We start from the raw sequence: 18,728 nt of genomic DNA, 5'->3' as shown, positions 1-18,728 counted from the left end.
CTCAAGTAGAACAAGACCAGCGTAGGTCAGGCAGGATACGTCACCTACCTGAGATATATGGATATCTGATCAAGGTGATGTATTACTCATGGATTCATCAAAACAAAGATGAGCCTTGTGTCTACAAGAAGGTTAGTGGGAGCATGATCGTGTTCCTGGTATTATATGTAGATGACATATTACTCATTGGAAACGATATCCCTACCCTGCAACAAATAAAGTCTTAGTTGGGGAAATGCCTTTCTATGAAGGACCTAGGTGAAGCAACCTATATATTAGGAATCCGAATCTATAGAGATAGATCACAAAACTGCTTGACCTAAGTCAGAGTACATAGACAAAGTGCTGAGACGCTTTAATATGAATGGTTCCAATGGTTATGTGTTTTGCTTAAATGGTGGCGCTGTGAGCTAGAAAAGTTCAAAGCAAGATATAGTTGCTGATTCTACAACCGAGGTCGAGTATATTGCTGCCTCAAGTGCAGCAAAGGAAGTTGTTTGGATCAAAAGTTCATTAGTGAACTTGGCATAATCCCTAGCATTATGGATCCCATTGGTCTCTATTATGATAACAATGATGCTATCGCACAAGCTAAGGAGCCTAGATCTCACCAACGATCCAAACACATACTTAGGCGTTATCATCTCATTCGAGAGATAATAGATAGAGGAGATGTGAAAATATGTAGAGTACCTACACTTGACAATATTGCTGACCCACTAACAAAGCCTCTTGCGCAGCAGAAGCATGATGATCATACTAGATCAATGGGCATTAGGGGTATGCCTGATTGGCTCTAGTGCTAGTGGAAGATTGTTGGTGTAAGCCCTAGAGGTCAATACTTTTGGGTACTTGTATCGAATTATTTATTAATTAATAAAAGGCTTTTTCTTTATTAATGGTTGATTAATAAAGTCCCTGGAATAGATAGTCCGTTTAATGTATTAAGTGTGACTTAATCATGAGAGCACATTAAACATAAGGACACTATTCTTAAAGTATCCGTAGTCGAGCTTTATTGTGAAGTGGGATAACATTAAAGCATTGAGACTATTATGTTTGTAGACTGATGATCACATCTCATGGATCATGGATAAAGAGTTATCAAGTCTTAAACATAGGTATGAATATTAAGAGTAATATTTATACCGGATTGACCCGCTATGAGAATACTATATAGAAAGTTATGCAAAGTGTCATAAGTTATTCTCATGGTGATAATAGTGTATACCACTCTTCGACCTGAAACCACTATGGACCCTAGATGTAGAGTCGAGTGCTTTGTTGCTGATCCAACGTTGTCCGTAACTAGATAACCATAAAGACAGTTGATGGGTACTCCACGAAGCATGCTGAGGGACATGAGTGTCCTAGATGGAATTTGCCCATCCTGCGTAACAGGATAAATGTCTATGGACCCAATATTGAACTGGACAAGGATGACACGGTCTATACCTTGTGTTCAATATAGACATAAGGGCAAAGGGGTAATTATACACATAATTATTATCATAGGAGGTTTTGTCAGATCACATGACATTTTCGTGTCTTGGGTAGCAGTGATGTGTTGCTAGATACCGCTCATTGTTTATTATGTTAAATGCGTGATTTAATATAATTGCCAATGTCGCGAAAACCTACAGGGTCACACACAAAGGACGGATTGATGAGAGATAGAGTAATTAAGGAATACCGTAATGTATGATGCCCTTAAGTAGAATACGAAATATGGTAAGGTACCAAATACTTAAGTGATTTTGGCATATTATGAGATATGGGCAAAATGCACTTAAGTGAGCTTTTTGGCTTGAAGCCCACACAAGTGGTTCTATAAATAGAACTCTTGTGCAGAAGCATTGTATGGGAATACAACACAACTGAAGAGTTGGAATTTCGTATCTCTCTTTCTCTCACTCAAAGCCTTCATTCATAACAGCTAGCACTGCGATTGAAGGAATCCGTTCGTGTGGACTGAGTAGAGACGTTGTCATCGTTCAACGTTCGTGATCGCTCCGTGGATTTGTATCCAAGGTTTTGATCGTTACAAAAGATCTGCACCAAAGGTTTGAATCACCACAAGAGGTAACGGTTCTATCACTGATCATGCCCATTCGTAAGGATCACTAAATGGAGAATTTTTTTTAATTCCGTTGCGCCTTGGATGGCAATTCTCCTTCAGTTTAAACCGAAAATGAAATGGTTTTGAAGGTTGAAGGTTGAAACAAATGCAAAGCTTTCACATTAAATGCTAAAGGTAACATTTCTTAACTTTAAAGTTTGAAGTTTTCACATTAAAGTTTGAAGCTTTCACATTAAAAGTTAGGTTTGCCATGTTTTAACCAAAAATGAAATGGTTCTAAAGTTTAAAGGTACATTATTGAACCAGAAATGATATTGTTCTTCATTAAACCCATAAAAAAATTTGAAGGATAACAACACAAAGGAAGAACAAATGTATACACAAAGAAAATGAAGATAACAAACATGGTATATGCATGAGAAGTAAGAATCATGGGAGCAGTTTCTTAGAATGAAAGTGAACCTTGACACTTCACTTCTTCAGTTGGAAGGAAAGAGACAAGGTACTTGTTCTTCAGCTTGAGGAGAAAGACGATGTTGCATACCAATTTAATGAGAGAGACTTGAGAAGAGAAAATGAGGTGAAAAGAGAGGGAAAAGTGATATAAGGGAGATAAATGAATTCAGACAATTGAAAAGTGATATTTGGTAGAAGGAAATGTTTTAAGCAACTCTAAGATGGGGGAATATGTGAATTACTAAAATCTTCTTTCATTAAAAAAAATAAAAAATATTTAAAGGGTAAATTAGACGGAATGGTGGCTAATAGGTACTTGAAGACACAAATTATTAAAATATATAAGTAAGTAAAATCAATTATATACTATTTTTTAAAGATAATTAAGTTATACCTCAAGAGAATTGAACATTGTTGCATTCTTAGAATTGAATACAAATCCAAAACTTCTGATTTAATTGGAAGAGATACCTTACCATCTCATTCAAATATTTTTGGGTTATATAATTAACTTTTTAAATCCTCTTATTCATGACTATGTCATACTTTCTAAAACTTATACAAATAAATTCTCTATTTTATTCAATTAATGAGTCTTGTAACACAATTTATTTGTATCTTGATATCATAAATCTCATACGTTATAAATTATAAGTAAGGTAAATTTATATCTCTTTTTGTTGAAATTGTCTAAAAAAATTCTAACTAATATAATAATTGCTTTACTCTGTCCACGTTCAATGATCGTAGTAAGGATGGTGCACATGATGATTCCTTACAAATGCCATATGCTTGTCCCCCCGGAAAATTACCTTTCGTGATACTCTACCATACATAGACTTTTTTGTTCATCAACCATTTTACTGGTTCACAAACAACTAATTAGGTGCCAAAGATATATGCAAAACAAGAATAGAAAAAAATTTCACATTCTTTCATGGTCTGGAAGCAAACATCCGAAATGTGTTTTTGGAAGTCATCTTTTAGACGGACACTGACAAATGTTGCAACCTAACGATCTCAATCTCCTAAAATCCGATAGGACATGTTTTTTTGAAATCAAATAAAAAAAAATCAAGATCAGATAAAATGTTCAAAGCTTCGAGAACAATTCATTGGATGTAGATGAAATGTTGGTATCTTGCTCAATAATCTAACTCAAATCTTTTCAAGATTCTATCAAATTTCTCTCCAATCTTTGACCACTCATCCTCAATGTATCCTTTGGTAACTTTGGCCGATTCTTGTTCTGCTCTCAACCGCAGCCTTCGCTTCCTCAACTCATCTCTTTGAGCTTTCAACTCTCTTCCTTCCTCAAAAGTTTCTCTTTTCTTTCTAACCGCAGCGTCCCTAGCCACTTCGGAGATTGAAATGTTCATTTTAACTACACTTATTTTCTCTTGTAGCTCTTTCATTCTTTCTTCCAAATAAACTAGTTGGCCTGTTAACCCACTTTCTATGGACACAACCTCACTGAACTGATCCTTGTTGGCTACAACACCCTCTTCAAGATTTTGTAGCTTTGATAGTACTAAAATTGAGGACTCAAGTTTCATGTTTGCATCGTTGTAGTCACAGCTCCACTGAGTAAAATCGGCTAAAAGTTGTAGTATTACCGACTTTAACCTCATTGAGACATCATCATCTTCTGCAATTAGAGTACAAAGATATTCCAAAGTAGTTCTCATAGATGTTGTTGATGTTGGTTCTATAAGATGAGAAATTTGTTTTGAGAGCAGTTCTTTCAAAATTTCCAAGGCTTTTCTGGTTTCTTCGCTCATTTTAGGATAAACCAGTTTTGAAACATCACTTGTATCTCCTAATGAAATGTATGTCTCAGCATGTAGAGAAGAATAAAATGCTTCCATGTTGTCATGCTCCATAGGAATCACAGAAATATCATTGCTATTATATTCATGATCCGTTGGCTCCATTTCGATGTTGTCTGCGGGATGAATATTAGATTGTAAAAAAATCATATGTTAATCAATGCATTAAACTCAACTCTTACCTTTATTCTTCTCATGCTTGTTGTTTAACTGACATTCTAATAGCATTGGATCCCAAATTCTATCATCATATAGCTGCATATCCAATGAAGATATCTCCTTGATTTGATGTATTGTATTATCTGAAAAAATATCTCTAGTTTTTCGATTCTTCTGAGCCATAGAACCATTAGCTTCAAGCTTTTCTGAGCTTATCGAAGGCGAAAGTTCTTGCATCTGTTCATCTGATGTTTCACGAAGCCTTAAATTCTCAGGCATGGTGCAACACCCAATTTCCAACTTATCTTCGTATTGATATTGATATTCATGTGCTTCCTCGTCTTCCTTGTACTCATGAACTCCAGAAAAGCATACAGTCACATCCGCGCCTTTAACCATGTCAAAAATGTCACAAGAAACTTCCACGTGATTATGTTCATGCACTAAATATGTATTTAAATCTATCAGATTTTCTTGATGATACAGCCATACAAGATCACCAGAAACTGATAGGAAGTACTGTTCTTTATTGGATGCTTTCTGTCCATTAATAGATATCTCGACTGCACAAGCGAAAAATCCAACTCTTTTATTTCCTAGTTCAAACATGAAGCATAGAGCAATTCTTGGGAACTTTTGACCAATCGAGAATGACATGGATCCTTCTTTGCTATGGTAGTTGAACTTGAATGGCATTGGTAATCTTGGCCTTGGTGCTATAACTTCAAATTTAAATGCCTTGTGGAATCCCTATTATAAAATAGTTGTCATGTGAGCTTATGAAAATAAGTTGAAACCCGATTATGGACAATAATATCATAAGTTGTTTCTGTAAAGGTCTCCAAATAGTGTAACAAGTATTCATGCTAATAGATAAATTCAAATAAATCAATCTAAACAAGCTCATGAGAATTAAAGTGATAGAGAAAAACCTGGTTTAATAACAGGTTCAATGATTGTGCATTCAACATTGTGCAACTAGTAGCATCGGTATGTTCTAAATTAGACGGAATCCCGAGAATTTGTTGAAGGTTGTTACAATTGGCCATGTAAAGCTTCTGCAAGGTACCGAGTCTGTTGAAGCATTTTGGTAGGGTTAGAAAATGGTTTCTTGATATGTCTAAGGATGTGAGGTTGGAAAAGCAACTGAAGATATGCAGATCTTCATCTGATAGACTACAGTTACTGAGTTCGAGTGCTTCCAATAACGGGAAACCATGCGTGGATTCGATGCCTGAAGAGTCAAAATCTTGACATGCTTTTGGTGATAACTCTAAATTTGATGAACTTTCATTGGACTTTTGAAATAGTTGAAGTTTTGGACAACCAGAAATATCAAGTAACTCAAGATTTGGCAACGACGAAATGGTTCTATTAGGATCCGTAAGATTTGCGCAAGACTTTAGTACTAACACCTGAAGGTTGCTGAAATTGACCATATTAGAAGGCAATTCTTGTATAGCCGTCTCGTCCGCCTCGATGATTCTCAGATTCTCCATTTTCCCTAGCAAATTAGGAAAAATCTCAAGTTGAGAACATCCATTAAGAGCAATGCATGATAAAGATGGCAAGTTTAGGACACTTGGTAACTTTTTTATCTCAGTGCACCTTTCAACGCCTAAATAAACTAGTTTATCAAGTGATCCAAGAGATTCATGAATCTCAACTAAGCTCTTACAGTCCTCTAGAATAATTTGCTCTAAATTCGGTATCCCCGAAACATCAGGTATTTTTAACAAGAACTCACATGAACTAAGATTCAGAGAAGCCATATTTGCATAGTTCTGTAAAACACAAATTCAAATGGTTACTTTTTGAGTAAACATGATATTCAGAAACAATGTCTCGAATAGGATTACCGAATGGTTACTTTTTGGAAATTCGACGCAATGCTTATTATAAATAGTCTTCATACCTTGAATGGCTTGTTCAATGTTATATGACTGTGCCGCAACTCTAGCATTACAATTTTCTCAGGAAGGAACTCAGATGGTAAAGATGGAGAAGGGTATTCCTCCCAATCAAGCATCCTTAAACTGTTAGGTAGATTTACATTGCCTCCGAAAAATTCAGCATTCCGAATTATCAACATTCGTAGGTTTCTCAACTTCTTTAGGTCTTGAGCTTTTAGATGCACCTCTTGCTTTTCAGGTAGGCTCAGCATTATACCTTGAATCTTGTCAGTTCCCTGATAATTTTTTCATTAGAACAGAAACTCGGTTCAAATGTAAAAGATACGAAAGAAATGCAAACAGAGAACACGCAATGTTTGATCACGGAGTTCAGTCATTTGAACATACATCTCGGACTACGATACTTCACGTGAGAAAAATAGAAAATGAAATAGAAAGCTGACAAACATGGATCTTACCGTTCCATCCGTTAGTACTTGAAGCACGTCCTCATAATACCACAACCTACTACGTTTTCCAGGATCCGTCGGTGATTCTTGCCTAACAATTTCCTTCCCCATATCTTGTATAAGATCATGCATCGACAATACACCTCTTTCATCCAAGTTTATGAGAGACTTATCAACAAGCACTGCGATACCGATAACAGGATGCAGATCGCACGCGCGCAACGCTTTCGAAACATATTCCATGATCTCTCCTTTAAAGAAACATGCTACATAGAGAAAAATCTCCTTCTCATTTTCCTCTAAACTGTCAAAACTTATTCTAAGTATATCTTGCACTTTCCTATTAGGAGTTCTCTTGTACTTATCCAATGCAGATTCCCACTGACGAATACTTCTACCACACAAATCAGAACCTAAAACAGTTAAAGCCAATGGAAGACCTTCTGCGTAACAAACGGCTCTATTCGAAATTTCCAAATAAGTATCTTTAGGTTCACTTCTTTTAAATGCACTCCAACTAAATAATTGAAGAGATTCAATATGGTTTAACTTCTTCACCTCATAAGTTAAACCAATTTCATGAGCGGTTAACAAATGTTTATCTCTTGTAGTTATGATAATCCGACTTCCAGGACCAAACCAATCAAATCCGCCGACTAATGCTTGTAATTGCTCCACATCATCCACATTATCAATAACAAGTAAAACTTTTCTTCTGCATAACCTATCTTTTATTACATTGATTCCTTTATCAACATTGCCTAATTTCATTCCTTGCTCTCCAAGTATCTCAAAAAGAAGTCTCTCTTGGAGTTTAACCAAACCAGCCTTATGACTTGCACTTTCTCTCACATTTGCTAGAAAACTCGCATATCGAAATTGATCATATATTGTGTTGTACACAGCTTTAGCAATGGTTGTTTTACCAATTCCACCAATACCATAAATTCCTATCATTTTAACATCATTGCATTCTAGTTCTAAGAGCGAGTTAACATCTGATACGCGAGCTTGGAGTCCAACCGGATGTGTAGCGACGTTTAGAGGAATCCGATTCAGTTTTCTTGACACCTCATCAACTATGCTTTGGATAAATTTAAATTCATACCTGAAATTGTATAAAACATGTATTTTAAGTAACGTATCTTGATTCATTCAGATGAATTGTACTTGCTTGTGAATTTTAAAATACAAATACGAAATACAAACGATCTGATTTCAATCAAATGACCATGAATTAAAAGTAAAAGAAGAAAAAAAAAACATTATATACCCATTACTAAAATGCCATCCAGAAAGATTTGCAGCTTCAGTCAAAGCCAATCTCCATTTCTTCACCTTTTCCTTCTTATCTTGAAATCTTTCTTCAAGCATATCAAAAGCTTCTTCATAACTTCCTCTCTGATGCCTAACGTCCGACGGACTAATATTATAAAAAACCGAGCAAACAACTTGTCCTTTCTGTTTCTTACACTCAAGAATCTTGACAAGTTCATCCAGACACCAAGTCGAATTAGCATAGTTCTTAGAGAATATAATGATTGAAATCCTTGATTCTTCTATTGCATTAAGAAGAGACTGTGATATCTCTTCTCCAATCCTTAACCCTTCATCATCTATGAAAGTGTTGATTCCCCTTTGATCAAGAGCATTGTAAAGATGACCGGTAAAAGTCTCGCGCGTATCTTCGCCTCTAAAGCTTAAGAAAACATGGTAAACATATCCTTGATTGAAAGAAGATGAGGTTGAAGCCATGCAGGGTTTGTTCAGATCAGTGTTGGATCACAGAAAAATAACAATTTGTTCATATGTTGAGAGTTATATGTATCCGTTGAGAAGAAAATGTGAGCCTATGGTAATGCTTTAAGCAATAAAATTTAAGCAACGGATAATTTCTTTTGATTCTATTTTCTTGGTTCATTCAGCAAGACATAAAGTTACCAAAGAAAAGTTGAAATATTTATGATTATTATTCGTGAATATTTTAAAATTATTGGTCTCAAAGTCAACCCTTGTCCAAGCTTTTTTGGTATTTTTAAGACCATGTTCCACAAAGAGCTCAAGATAAAGACCTCAAAAGTCTACTCTTCCCTAACCACATGCTGCACAATCAAAAGCAATCTATACCAGCTAAATTCATAACGAACAAGAATTTCAAAATAGTTCATTAAAGAAGGACATGTTTAAATAAAAAATTTAATTTGTATCTTATAGCATAAATACCTGTTTATATAATAAAAAATAAAATAATTTTTTTTTTAAAGTTAAATGGTTAAATGACTTTATGGTAAATTTAATAATTTTTAATTGATTTATTAGTGATTAGTGTCGAATTAGGAGAGAGGATTTCAGTTCGATCTTCACAAATTATTTGATGTCAGAAATGTGATTCCGACAGAAATTACAGTGAAAACAAAAAATAAAATAATAGAAAGTATTTTTTTATTTTGCCGTCCGAGACGACGATGACATGATGTTTAGTGGGTTGCAAATGTGACCATAAATAATGATTTTTAAAAAGTTGCAAATGCAAACGGCCCTAACAAACAACTACTAAGCACCAAACTAACAAGGATAAAAGAAGATGAAAGAAGACATCAACAACAATAGATAAAAAAGATACCGATTTTTAATCTGGCATTTTCTTTTTTCAAACTCGCCCTTCACTTACGCTTAATATAATCAATTTAATTTAAAAATTTATTTAACGTCATATTATGGTTATAATATTCTGTTAGTGTTGGTTAGATTATAAAGTTGGTTAAAAGTTTAAGTTATTAGTTGGCACAATTATTTCCGTAAATAAGATTGTTAACTGTATATTTCATATTTTTTTTTAAAATCTTTTTAATATAATTCTTTTTGAAGAAATTATTGCCACTACACAACTCCAAAAACCACTATAAATTTTTTCAATTTTCATCTAAGAACGTTTGAGTGATTCAGTTTCAAACATTTATAAAGAATGTTACAGTGACATAGAGGAAGAATGTGGTGTTTTAAACATGGAGAAAGAAATTTCCCCTTCATCGATTTTTGAAACTTCTTCCTCGAACAACAAATACATATTTTGTTGTCGATACTTTCCATTATTCAAATCTTGATGCCAATCCGTTGGTTCCAATAATCAAGTTATAAATTGATAGACTACAGTTACTGACTTTGATGATTTGATGCATAATTTATTGTCTATTAAGTCAGTTTAGTGGCAATGATTATGATATCATTTTTAATCAAAAGTTCTGTAAGGTTGTTAGTCAGAAACATGACATGGTTCTTTTTAACAGAAAGAGGAAGAACGACATTTATAAAATTGGACTTTCTGATCTTAAGGATCAAAACGTAAAATGCTTAATGACAGTTAATGAGGAGCAATGAGTATGACATAAGCGTTTGAGCCATGTTAGCATGAGATTTCTCAGCTAAATAAGTTTGGATTAGTCATAGGCTTATCTAACCTTAAGTTTGCTTCAAATGCTCTTTGTGAAGCATGTCAGAAAGACAAGTTTTCTAAAACTTTTTTCAAAGCAAAATCTGTTGTTTCTACCTCTAGACCGTTAGAACTTCTGTATTTGAAGTTTGGAAAAATCACTTGTCCAATGGTATAGGTCAAAAGTGACCTATAATGTAGCCTCATATCACATGCTCATATAACATGTAGGACTCATATATGATGCCCATAACCATTATTGTATCAATTCAATGGTTGTGCTCTTTGTCGTGAGGGTCTCAAACCCTAAATATGAACTTGATAGATCAATGGAGATCATGCCCTACCTACAAAAGAGTTAGGCAAATGCAAAGACATATTTTTGGTATTTTGGTTAGTAAAATGATAATATACAAGTATGATACAATCACAAAGTACTTGGTGATCTCTCCCAAAACAAACCCAATGAAGGAGTGGTAAGGAGGATGTCAAGGTATGATCTCAATGCTAATGCTTATGATGAAATTGCATGAGGGATCTTATGGTCAAAATTGGGGTCTTACAAGGTCACTAACCCCAAACATTTGCATATCATCCTCATCCATTCATTTCATTTCAATAGGCATGGTTCGACACAAGAAGACATGTGACTTGAATTCATGGCTTGTACTGGTACTTGGTGGATACCAGGACTCATCGGTTATTTGAGGTGGATCAATCAATCAAGCCCTAATCCTTTGGTTTAAAACATTGGTAAATAATTCTATTGGCTTGGTAAATTGCTTGATTTTTAGGCATTCGATCAAGCTTGATCATGCCTTGATCATCAGGGTTTGCCACACATTTTGTTAATCAAATGGCCATGTGATATCTCATTTTATTTTTGGACCCATGTTCAGTCGTGATCAGTCATTGGGTTCTTGATTACAGTTTTCTTATTGCATTGATACATTCATTCATTTATTTCATTCAACCGTGGTTCAATCCGATTCACAAGTAGTGTCAGTTGGATTCATCAGGTCATTGCATGTTGTCATTACATCCATCATTGTGTCACAATATTTTTCCAAGTTGATTTTAATTCTGAGTTGATTTTAACTTCAAATTAATATTTGAAGTTTAAATTGATTTTTGAGGTTAGGTTTGATCTTTGGAACTTAAATTTAGAAATCATTTCACCTTTTTTCAAATTAATTCCATGAGTTGCATTACTTTAAAGTTCAAATGGGTTTTTAATATAAAATTTATTTTTGAGGTTCGGATTGATTTTCGAGATTTTGATTAATTTTAGAAATCATTTGCATCATTTTTTAAATCAATATTTTGATTTCGATTTAATTTTAGAATCTTAATCATTGTTTGAGTTTTCTTCTTATGGGTCATGGTTGTTTAGCAAACAAGTCCATTTATTCATTTTAAGCCCATTTACCAATTGGTCCAACCATCAAACCACATCCAATTAATCATAAACCATTTGTCCATTCAAAATCCAATTTCCATATTTTAATCCAATATCCATAAAACCAAAATCCATTTAACCAATTCCAGTATCCATTTTCTCTTTTATCCAAATATACCACACCATATCCAATTTCATTTTTCAATTTAAATCCACATATCCAAATGTCCAACAATAATCCACTTAGATCCATTAGCATTACAATTTACAATTTGTTCATAAACCAACCAATCCATCCATTTGAATGAAAAAAGGAAAAGAAATAATAATAAGGAAATGCAGGCCATAAACGAAAAAATGGAAATGCAGTACAGAAAAGTCAGCAACATGGAAAGCCGTAAGCCAAATGCACGGCAACAAAGCTACTAAAAGCTGTAAACAGAAACTGGAGGCGTAAGCCAAATTGAAACGTGAAACGCAGCTCGCGAAGCTTCCAAACCAGCTGCAAAAAGCTTCCAAGCCAAGCTACCAAAAGCCGTGTGAAAACGCAAGTACAATAGAGTTTTTTCCTGCCTTGTCCTCTTTTTGAATTTTTTTACCCAATATACCCCAGTCTGAAAATAATTTTTCAATCTATTCCTTTTTCATTGTATATTCGTCACTTCAATGGACGAAGGATTGAAGGTTCAATTTGCGTAGCAAGGACTTGTCACTTCAATGGACGAGGACATGAAGAATGTTTTTTTTTTAATATTTTAAATATTTTATTAAATACTAATAATAATTAATATGATTAATTTTTAATTATTAATTCTATATTTAATTAATATAATTAATTTAATTAAAAATAATAATAAATGAGGAAGTTATGAATGTGGATTTGATTTGGTGAGAATAAATGTCACTAACTTCCTCATTTATTCTTACCAAATCAAATCCACATTCATAACTTCCTCATTTATTATTATTTTTAATTAAATAAATTATATTAATTAAATATAGAATTAATAATTAAAAATCAATTATATTAATTATTATTAGTATTTAATAAAGTATTTAAAATATTAAAAAAAAAAACATTCTTCATGCCCTCGTCCATTGAAGTGACGAGCCCTTACTACGCAAATTGGGCCTTCAGCCCCTCGTCCATTGAAGTGACGAGTACACAATGAAAAAGGGGTAGATTGGGAAATTATTTTCAGACTGGGACATATTGGGTAAAAAAATTCAAAAAGGAGGCATATGCAGCAAAAACTCAGTACAATATGCTACGTAAAGCCAAACAAAAGCAACATAAGTGTGCAGCAACAACAAAACGCGCACAGGTCAACACGGCGTCAAGCCGAGCCAAACGCGACATTCCAAACGCATCAGTAAACGACATTCCAAACGCATCAGTAAACGACATCAAATGTTGCAAATGCAAATAGAAATAACAGCCAAAACGCAGCGAGAAAACAAAAATCAAAACGCAGATGAGCTGAAACACAATCCCAATTGATTTCATTCCAATTCACCATAACATAACTCTATAAATACCTTGTTTAGCAACGATTTTTGCTCCCGCAAATTTTTCTTTTTTCAGAATCTTCTTCCTCTCCCATCGCTAACAAACCTCTTCCGAAATCTTGTTCTGGAACCCTCTCATTGAACTTATCCTTTCTTCTTCTTCCCGTGAGAACAACAGCTCACCATATTACATCATCTTCTACCATTTTCAATCCCAATTCCTGCGATCTCCCCCTACAACTGAGGTTAATTCTCTAATCTTCACTACTATATGATCCTGCATGAATCCACACGGTAATCCAAGATTCAAAACTCAGATTCGTGCATAAATGGAGAGCTAGCGATTCGCGCATCATAGAGGCACCAATTGAGGAGGAAGCGCGTCGAAGTCACGCATATTCTCGTAAGCCGTGTGCAAACCGTTCATTGCATACTATTCAAACGTTCACGATCTACAAGAGTTTAGCAGTGTTAAAACAGAAACACTAAGGTATGCTTCTGTAAAATCACACTGTATTATTTAATACTGAAACATGGCTTAAATAGCCTACAAAATGAAAACTGAAATAGCAAAAATAATTGCAGAAAGATAGGAACAGAACATAGAGAGAAAAGACTGAAACAAACTCCTACTAACCCACTAAAATAGAACATGCTCAGCACCTCCTAAAAGCACTAGGTTAATTTAAATCACTAACAGAAATCCTAAATTCCTAAATTGTTGCTAGTACACTAACACATCAGATCCAACAATTCCTCCCTTTAAACTAGAAATGCTAATCAAGCATCCAGTTTAATCTTCTCGAACTTGTATCCCAAGCAAGCTTCTTAGCTTAACAAATGTCTCCAATTTTACTGGTTTAGTCATGATATCTGCCACCTGCTCTTCAGTCCCACAAAACACTAGCTTCACAACTTCTTGACTTGTAAGATCACGTAAATAATGATACCTCACATCTATATGTTTTGTCCTCTTATGCATCACTGGATTTTTTGAGAGTTTAATAGAGGAACTATTATCGCATAAGATCTCGAAGCACTAACAAGGCTTGGTGCTGAACTGTTGAAGAATTCCTTTCACCCAAACACAGTGGCAAGCACAGGATGTTGCAGCTACATACTCAGCTTCGGTCGAGGATAAAGTGACTATAGCTTATTTTTGTGAACTCCAACACACAGCTGCTTTACTTAGTAGAAATACATATCCTAACGTGCTCTTCCTATCGTCTATATCTCCTGCATAATCGCTATCAGTATATACCTTTGGTATTGAGTCAGATTCCCGCTTATAGAAGAGACCAAAATCCAGAGTGCCCCTTAAGTACCTTAAAGCCCTCTTAACAATCTGCATATGCTCTTCTCTAGGTTTGGCCATGAAACGAGATATTAAACATACCACCTACATCATATCAGGTCTGGTGACTGTTAAATACATAAGGCATCCCACGAGTTGCTTGTATGTAGTAGCATCCACATCTTTGCCTTCTCTTTCAATTGAGAGTTTGGTCCCTGGTACTATAGGATTTTTGACAGGATTGCAGTTCTACATTCTAAATCTTTCAAGCACTTCCTTAGCATACTTCTTCTGACATAGATGGATTCCCTTCATGCTTTGATGTACTTCAACACCAAGAAAGAAACTCATCCTCCCTAGATCAGTCATCTCGAATTCTTGTTTCATTGATTGCTTAAACTCTTCACACATCACATCATCATTCCTAACAAAAATTAAATCATCTACATAAAGGCTTACCATAAGCAATTTTTCTCCAACACTCTTGCTGAATAAAGTGTGACCATGGTTGTTTTTCTCAAGCCCCTTATGTCTGAAATAACTTTCAATTCGACTAAACCATGCTCTAGGAGCCTATTTTAGACCGTAAAGAGCTTTGTTAAGTCGATAAACTTTGTCTTCCTCACCTTTCTTGACAAATCCTTCTGGTTGATCCACATACACAACTTCCTTTAGCTCCCCGTACAAGAAAGCACTCTTTACATCCAACTGATACACTGTCCATCCTTTTTGTGCAACAACAACGAGCATAATTCTTATAGTTTCCCATCGAGCAACTGGAGCAAAAAATTCATCATAATCGATCCCTGCCTTTTGAGCATACCCTTTTACAACCAGCCTCGCCTTGTATTTATCGACCTGTCCATCCTCATTTAGTTTTGTTTTGAAAACCCATTTGACCCCTATAGTTTTTGCTCGAGCCGTTAGAACCACAAGCTCCAAAGTATTGTTCTTCTCGATAGCTTGTAATTAACGCTCCATTGCCTCTATCCATTTTTCTTCTTTGGCCGTTTCTACAAAATTTGGAGGATCATTGTGAGAAGAAAACAACACCATACCTGCGCCTATTTCTTCTTCCGAAAATTCTGCTCCACTCTCTTAGTCATGCATCCACGCGGGTCTTCTTCTGTTTCTTCTTTGAGGCATTTCTGGATCAAAATCTGGTGCATCCGAATTTTCAGAATTTGGTTCAGCTGTTGCAGGTTGTTCTTCTTGTTGTTCTTCGCGGTCAGCCTCCACCTCTCCTTCGTGTTCTCCCTCAGTTGTTCTTCCTTCATCATTGCAAGCCAGAATATCAGATTTTGACTCGGTTTCCGCTGTTTTCCAGTCCCATTTCCCTTCCTCTTAGAATATAACATCTCGACTGATGACTATTTTATTTGATATTGGATCAAATAGTCGATACGCCTTTGATTCCTCACCGATCCCGAGCAGAATGCATTTGTGACTTTTATTATCAAGTTTTATCCTATGTTGTTCAGGGATGTGTACAGGACCAATGCAGCCAAACACCCTAAAATGATTAACACTTGGTTTGACCCCACTCCAACACTCTTCTGGCACCATGTCATTTACAGCACTTGTCAGACTTCTATTTAGACATGCGATGTCCATCTTGCAGCTTCAGGCCAAAATTTCTTTGGCATTTCTTTCTCTGTGAGCAAACATCGAACCATATTCATTATGGTGCAATTTCTTCTTTCAGCTACTCCATTTTGTTGTGGAGTGTAGGCAACGGTTAATTATCGTATAATCCCATGTTCCTCGCAGAATTGGTTGAAGGATTTTGAGGTGAATTATCCTCCCCTATCTGTCCTTAAACAACATATATACTTTCCTACTTCTTTTTCGACACGACTTTTGAACCTTTTAAACATGTCAAAAGTTTCACCTTTTTCTGTAAGAAAGTATATCCAAGTCTTGTGGGAAAATCATCAATAAGAACTAACATGTACCTTTTACCACTATGAGATGTAGGAGATAAAGTACCACATAAATCTGCATGAACTAGTTGGAGTTGTTCTAAGGCTCTCCACTTGCTCCTTTTTGATATAATCTCTCGATGTTGCTTCCCAACATTACAAACTTCACATACCCCGTCTGCACTTTTGAGTTGTGGTAACCCTTTGACCATTCCTTTATACTGCATGGTGTGAATGCCTTTGTTGTTTAAATGCCCATAGCGCTTGTGCCAAAGGTTTTCAACTTCCCCTCCTTCTACCTTCATGCACTTGCTCGAGAGAGGTTTCCTAAATGCAAACACAATGAACAGTCGATTCGCAGTCATTCTAGTGGTCATAATTAGGCCTCTTTGAGGATGGTAAACTTTGCACATCCCTCTTTTAATACGAATGTCAACTCCCTTCTCTTGTAGTTGCCCAATGCTTAAAAGGTTGCTGGATAATTCTAGAACAAAGAAAACATCAGATATCAATTGAGTTATTCCCTCAACTTCAAATCTGATATTTCCTTTTCCCATAACAGCCAACTTTGAGTTATTTCCCAATTTTACAGTGTGCCTGAAGCTCTCATTTATTTCACAGAACCAGCCTTTGTTACCTGTCATATGGTTTGAACAACTAGAATCAAGAAACCAAACTCCCTTGTGTCCATCACCTTCAACTTCTGCTAGTGTCATCAGCAATAACTCTTCACTATCATCAAGTTCAACATAGTTTGCTTCCCTTCTCATACTCGGACACTCATATTGGAAGTGTCCCAGCTTGTGACACCTGAAGCATTCAATAGTAGTCTTGTCGTAACCTGACCTGGTTCTTCCTCTCCCTCTTGAGTTGTTACTGCCTCCTCTTGGATAGTTGTTCCTTCCTCTACCACGCCCAAAGTAAGAGTCATGCTCTACCTTTAGAACCTGCTCTTCACTTTTCGTATGGCACACCTTCTCCTCGTGTACCAGTAACAAGCTCTGTATCTCATCAACCGTAAGTTGGTCGATGTCCTTAGATACTTCAATCAAACACACAACAAAGTTGAAATTCTCTGTTAATGATCGAAGTATCTTTTCAACGATTTTAACATCTCCCATATCTTCTCCATAATTTCTCATATCATTTGCAATAACCATTACTCTTCCGAAGTAATCAGATACCGATTCTCGCATCTTCATCTCCAATGTTTCAAAAGTCCTTCGAAACACCTGCAGTTGGGCACACTTCACTCATGCACTTCCCTGGTACTTGATTTTCATTGACTCCCACAATTGTTTTGCAGTTTCCTTCTGTGTGATGGTCTTCAAAATGGACTTGTCAATGGCCTAAAACAAATAGTTTTTTGCTTTCAGGTCTTTGAGTTCTGCTTCATCCACTTCCTTTTGCCGGGATGCCGTCACCACTTCATTTTTGTCAGGTGCTTGGCAACTATCTTGAATTACACACCAGTATTCTTTTGAACGCATCAAGTTCTCCATGACCAAACTCCAATGATCATAATCCCCATCAAATTTGGGAACACATGGGGCAGTGAAATTTCCTGATTCAGCTGCCATTTCTCTCACTAATGTTTTCACTCTCAGTGTTTAATCACTCAATCAGGCCCCCTTGCGAGAGCTCTGATACCAAATGTTAAAACAGAAACACTAAGGTATGCTTCTGTAAAATCACACAGTATTATTTAATACTGAAACATGGCTTAAATAGCCTACAAAATGAAAACTGAAATAGCAAAAATAACTGCAGAAAAATAGGAACAGAACATAGAGACAAAAGACTGAAACAAACTCCTACTAACCCACTAAAATAGAACGTGCTCAGCACCTCCTAAAAGCACTAGGTTAATTTAAATCACTAACAGAAATCCTAAATTGTAGCTAGTACACTAACACATCAGATCCAACAAGCAGGAACGACTCTTAAACGAAGGAGAAGAGAAGAGAAGCAGGAAATTCTTGCAAGAAATAACTTAGGATAACCGATGCTCACCTGATTGGACTTTCGCCGCCGTCATTGCATTGGTCTTCAAGGGGTAGATTCGATTTCTGCCTCACATTGATTTGAGTTTTCATCACTGGTATATAGTTTAGCACTCGAGGAATCAAATCCCTAAGCCTATGGACTCTGATTCCTCCTCCTAAGGATTTCATTTCGCGAAGTCATAGCGTAGGATTCTAGTAATTTTAATGGTGAATCGCGTGTTGGACTTAGGCGTGGGACGCCAGAGGTGTGAGAGTGAGGACGATGATCTTGAATCGCCGCTG

At 35.7% G+C, this 18,728-nt stretch overlaps 1 protein-coding gene across 1 annotated transcript; it reads right to left on the bottom strand.

Annotated features, from left to right (window-relative positions):
• Window positions 1–3,528: 3,528 nt before the first annotated feature.
• Window positions 3,529–8,788, bottom strand: LOC127132444 (TMV resistance protein N). Its single transcript, XM_051061397.1, has 6 exons — window positions 8,160–8,788; window positions 6,896–7,994; window positions 6,440–6,712; window positions 5,457–6,308; window positions 4,548–5,274; window positions 3,529–4,481 (listed from the first exon to the last, which is right to left on the bottom strand). The coding sequence occupies exons 1-6, from the start codon at window positions 8,639–8,641 to the stop codon at window positions 3,682–3,684; spliced, it is 4,233 nt and encodes a 1,410-aa protein (XP_050917354.1). The 5' UTR covers window positions 8,642–8,788; the 3' UTR covers window positions 3,529–3,681.
• Window positions 8,789–18,728: the final 9,940 nt, after the last annotated feature.

Source organism: Lathyrus oleraceus, chromosome 1, assembly GCF_024323335.1.
Source record: "Lathyrus oleraceus cultivar Zhongwan6 chromosome 1, CAAS_Psat_ZW6_1.0, whole genome shotgun sequence".
NCBI lineage: Eukaryota > Viridiplantae > Streptophyta > Magnoliopsida > Fabales > Fabaceae > Lathyrus > Lathyrus oleraceus.
Note: the sequence above shows the minus strand (reverse complement) of the source record. Positions and strands in the feature narration are given on the sequence as shown.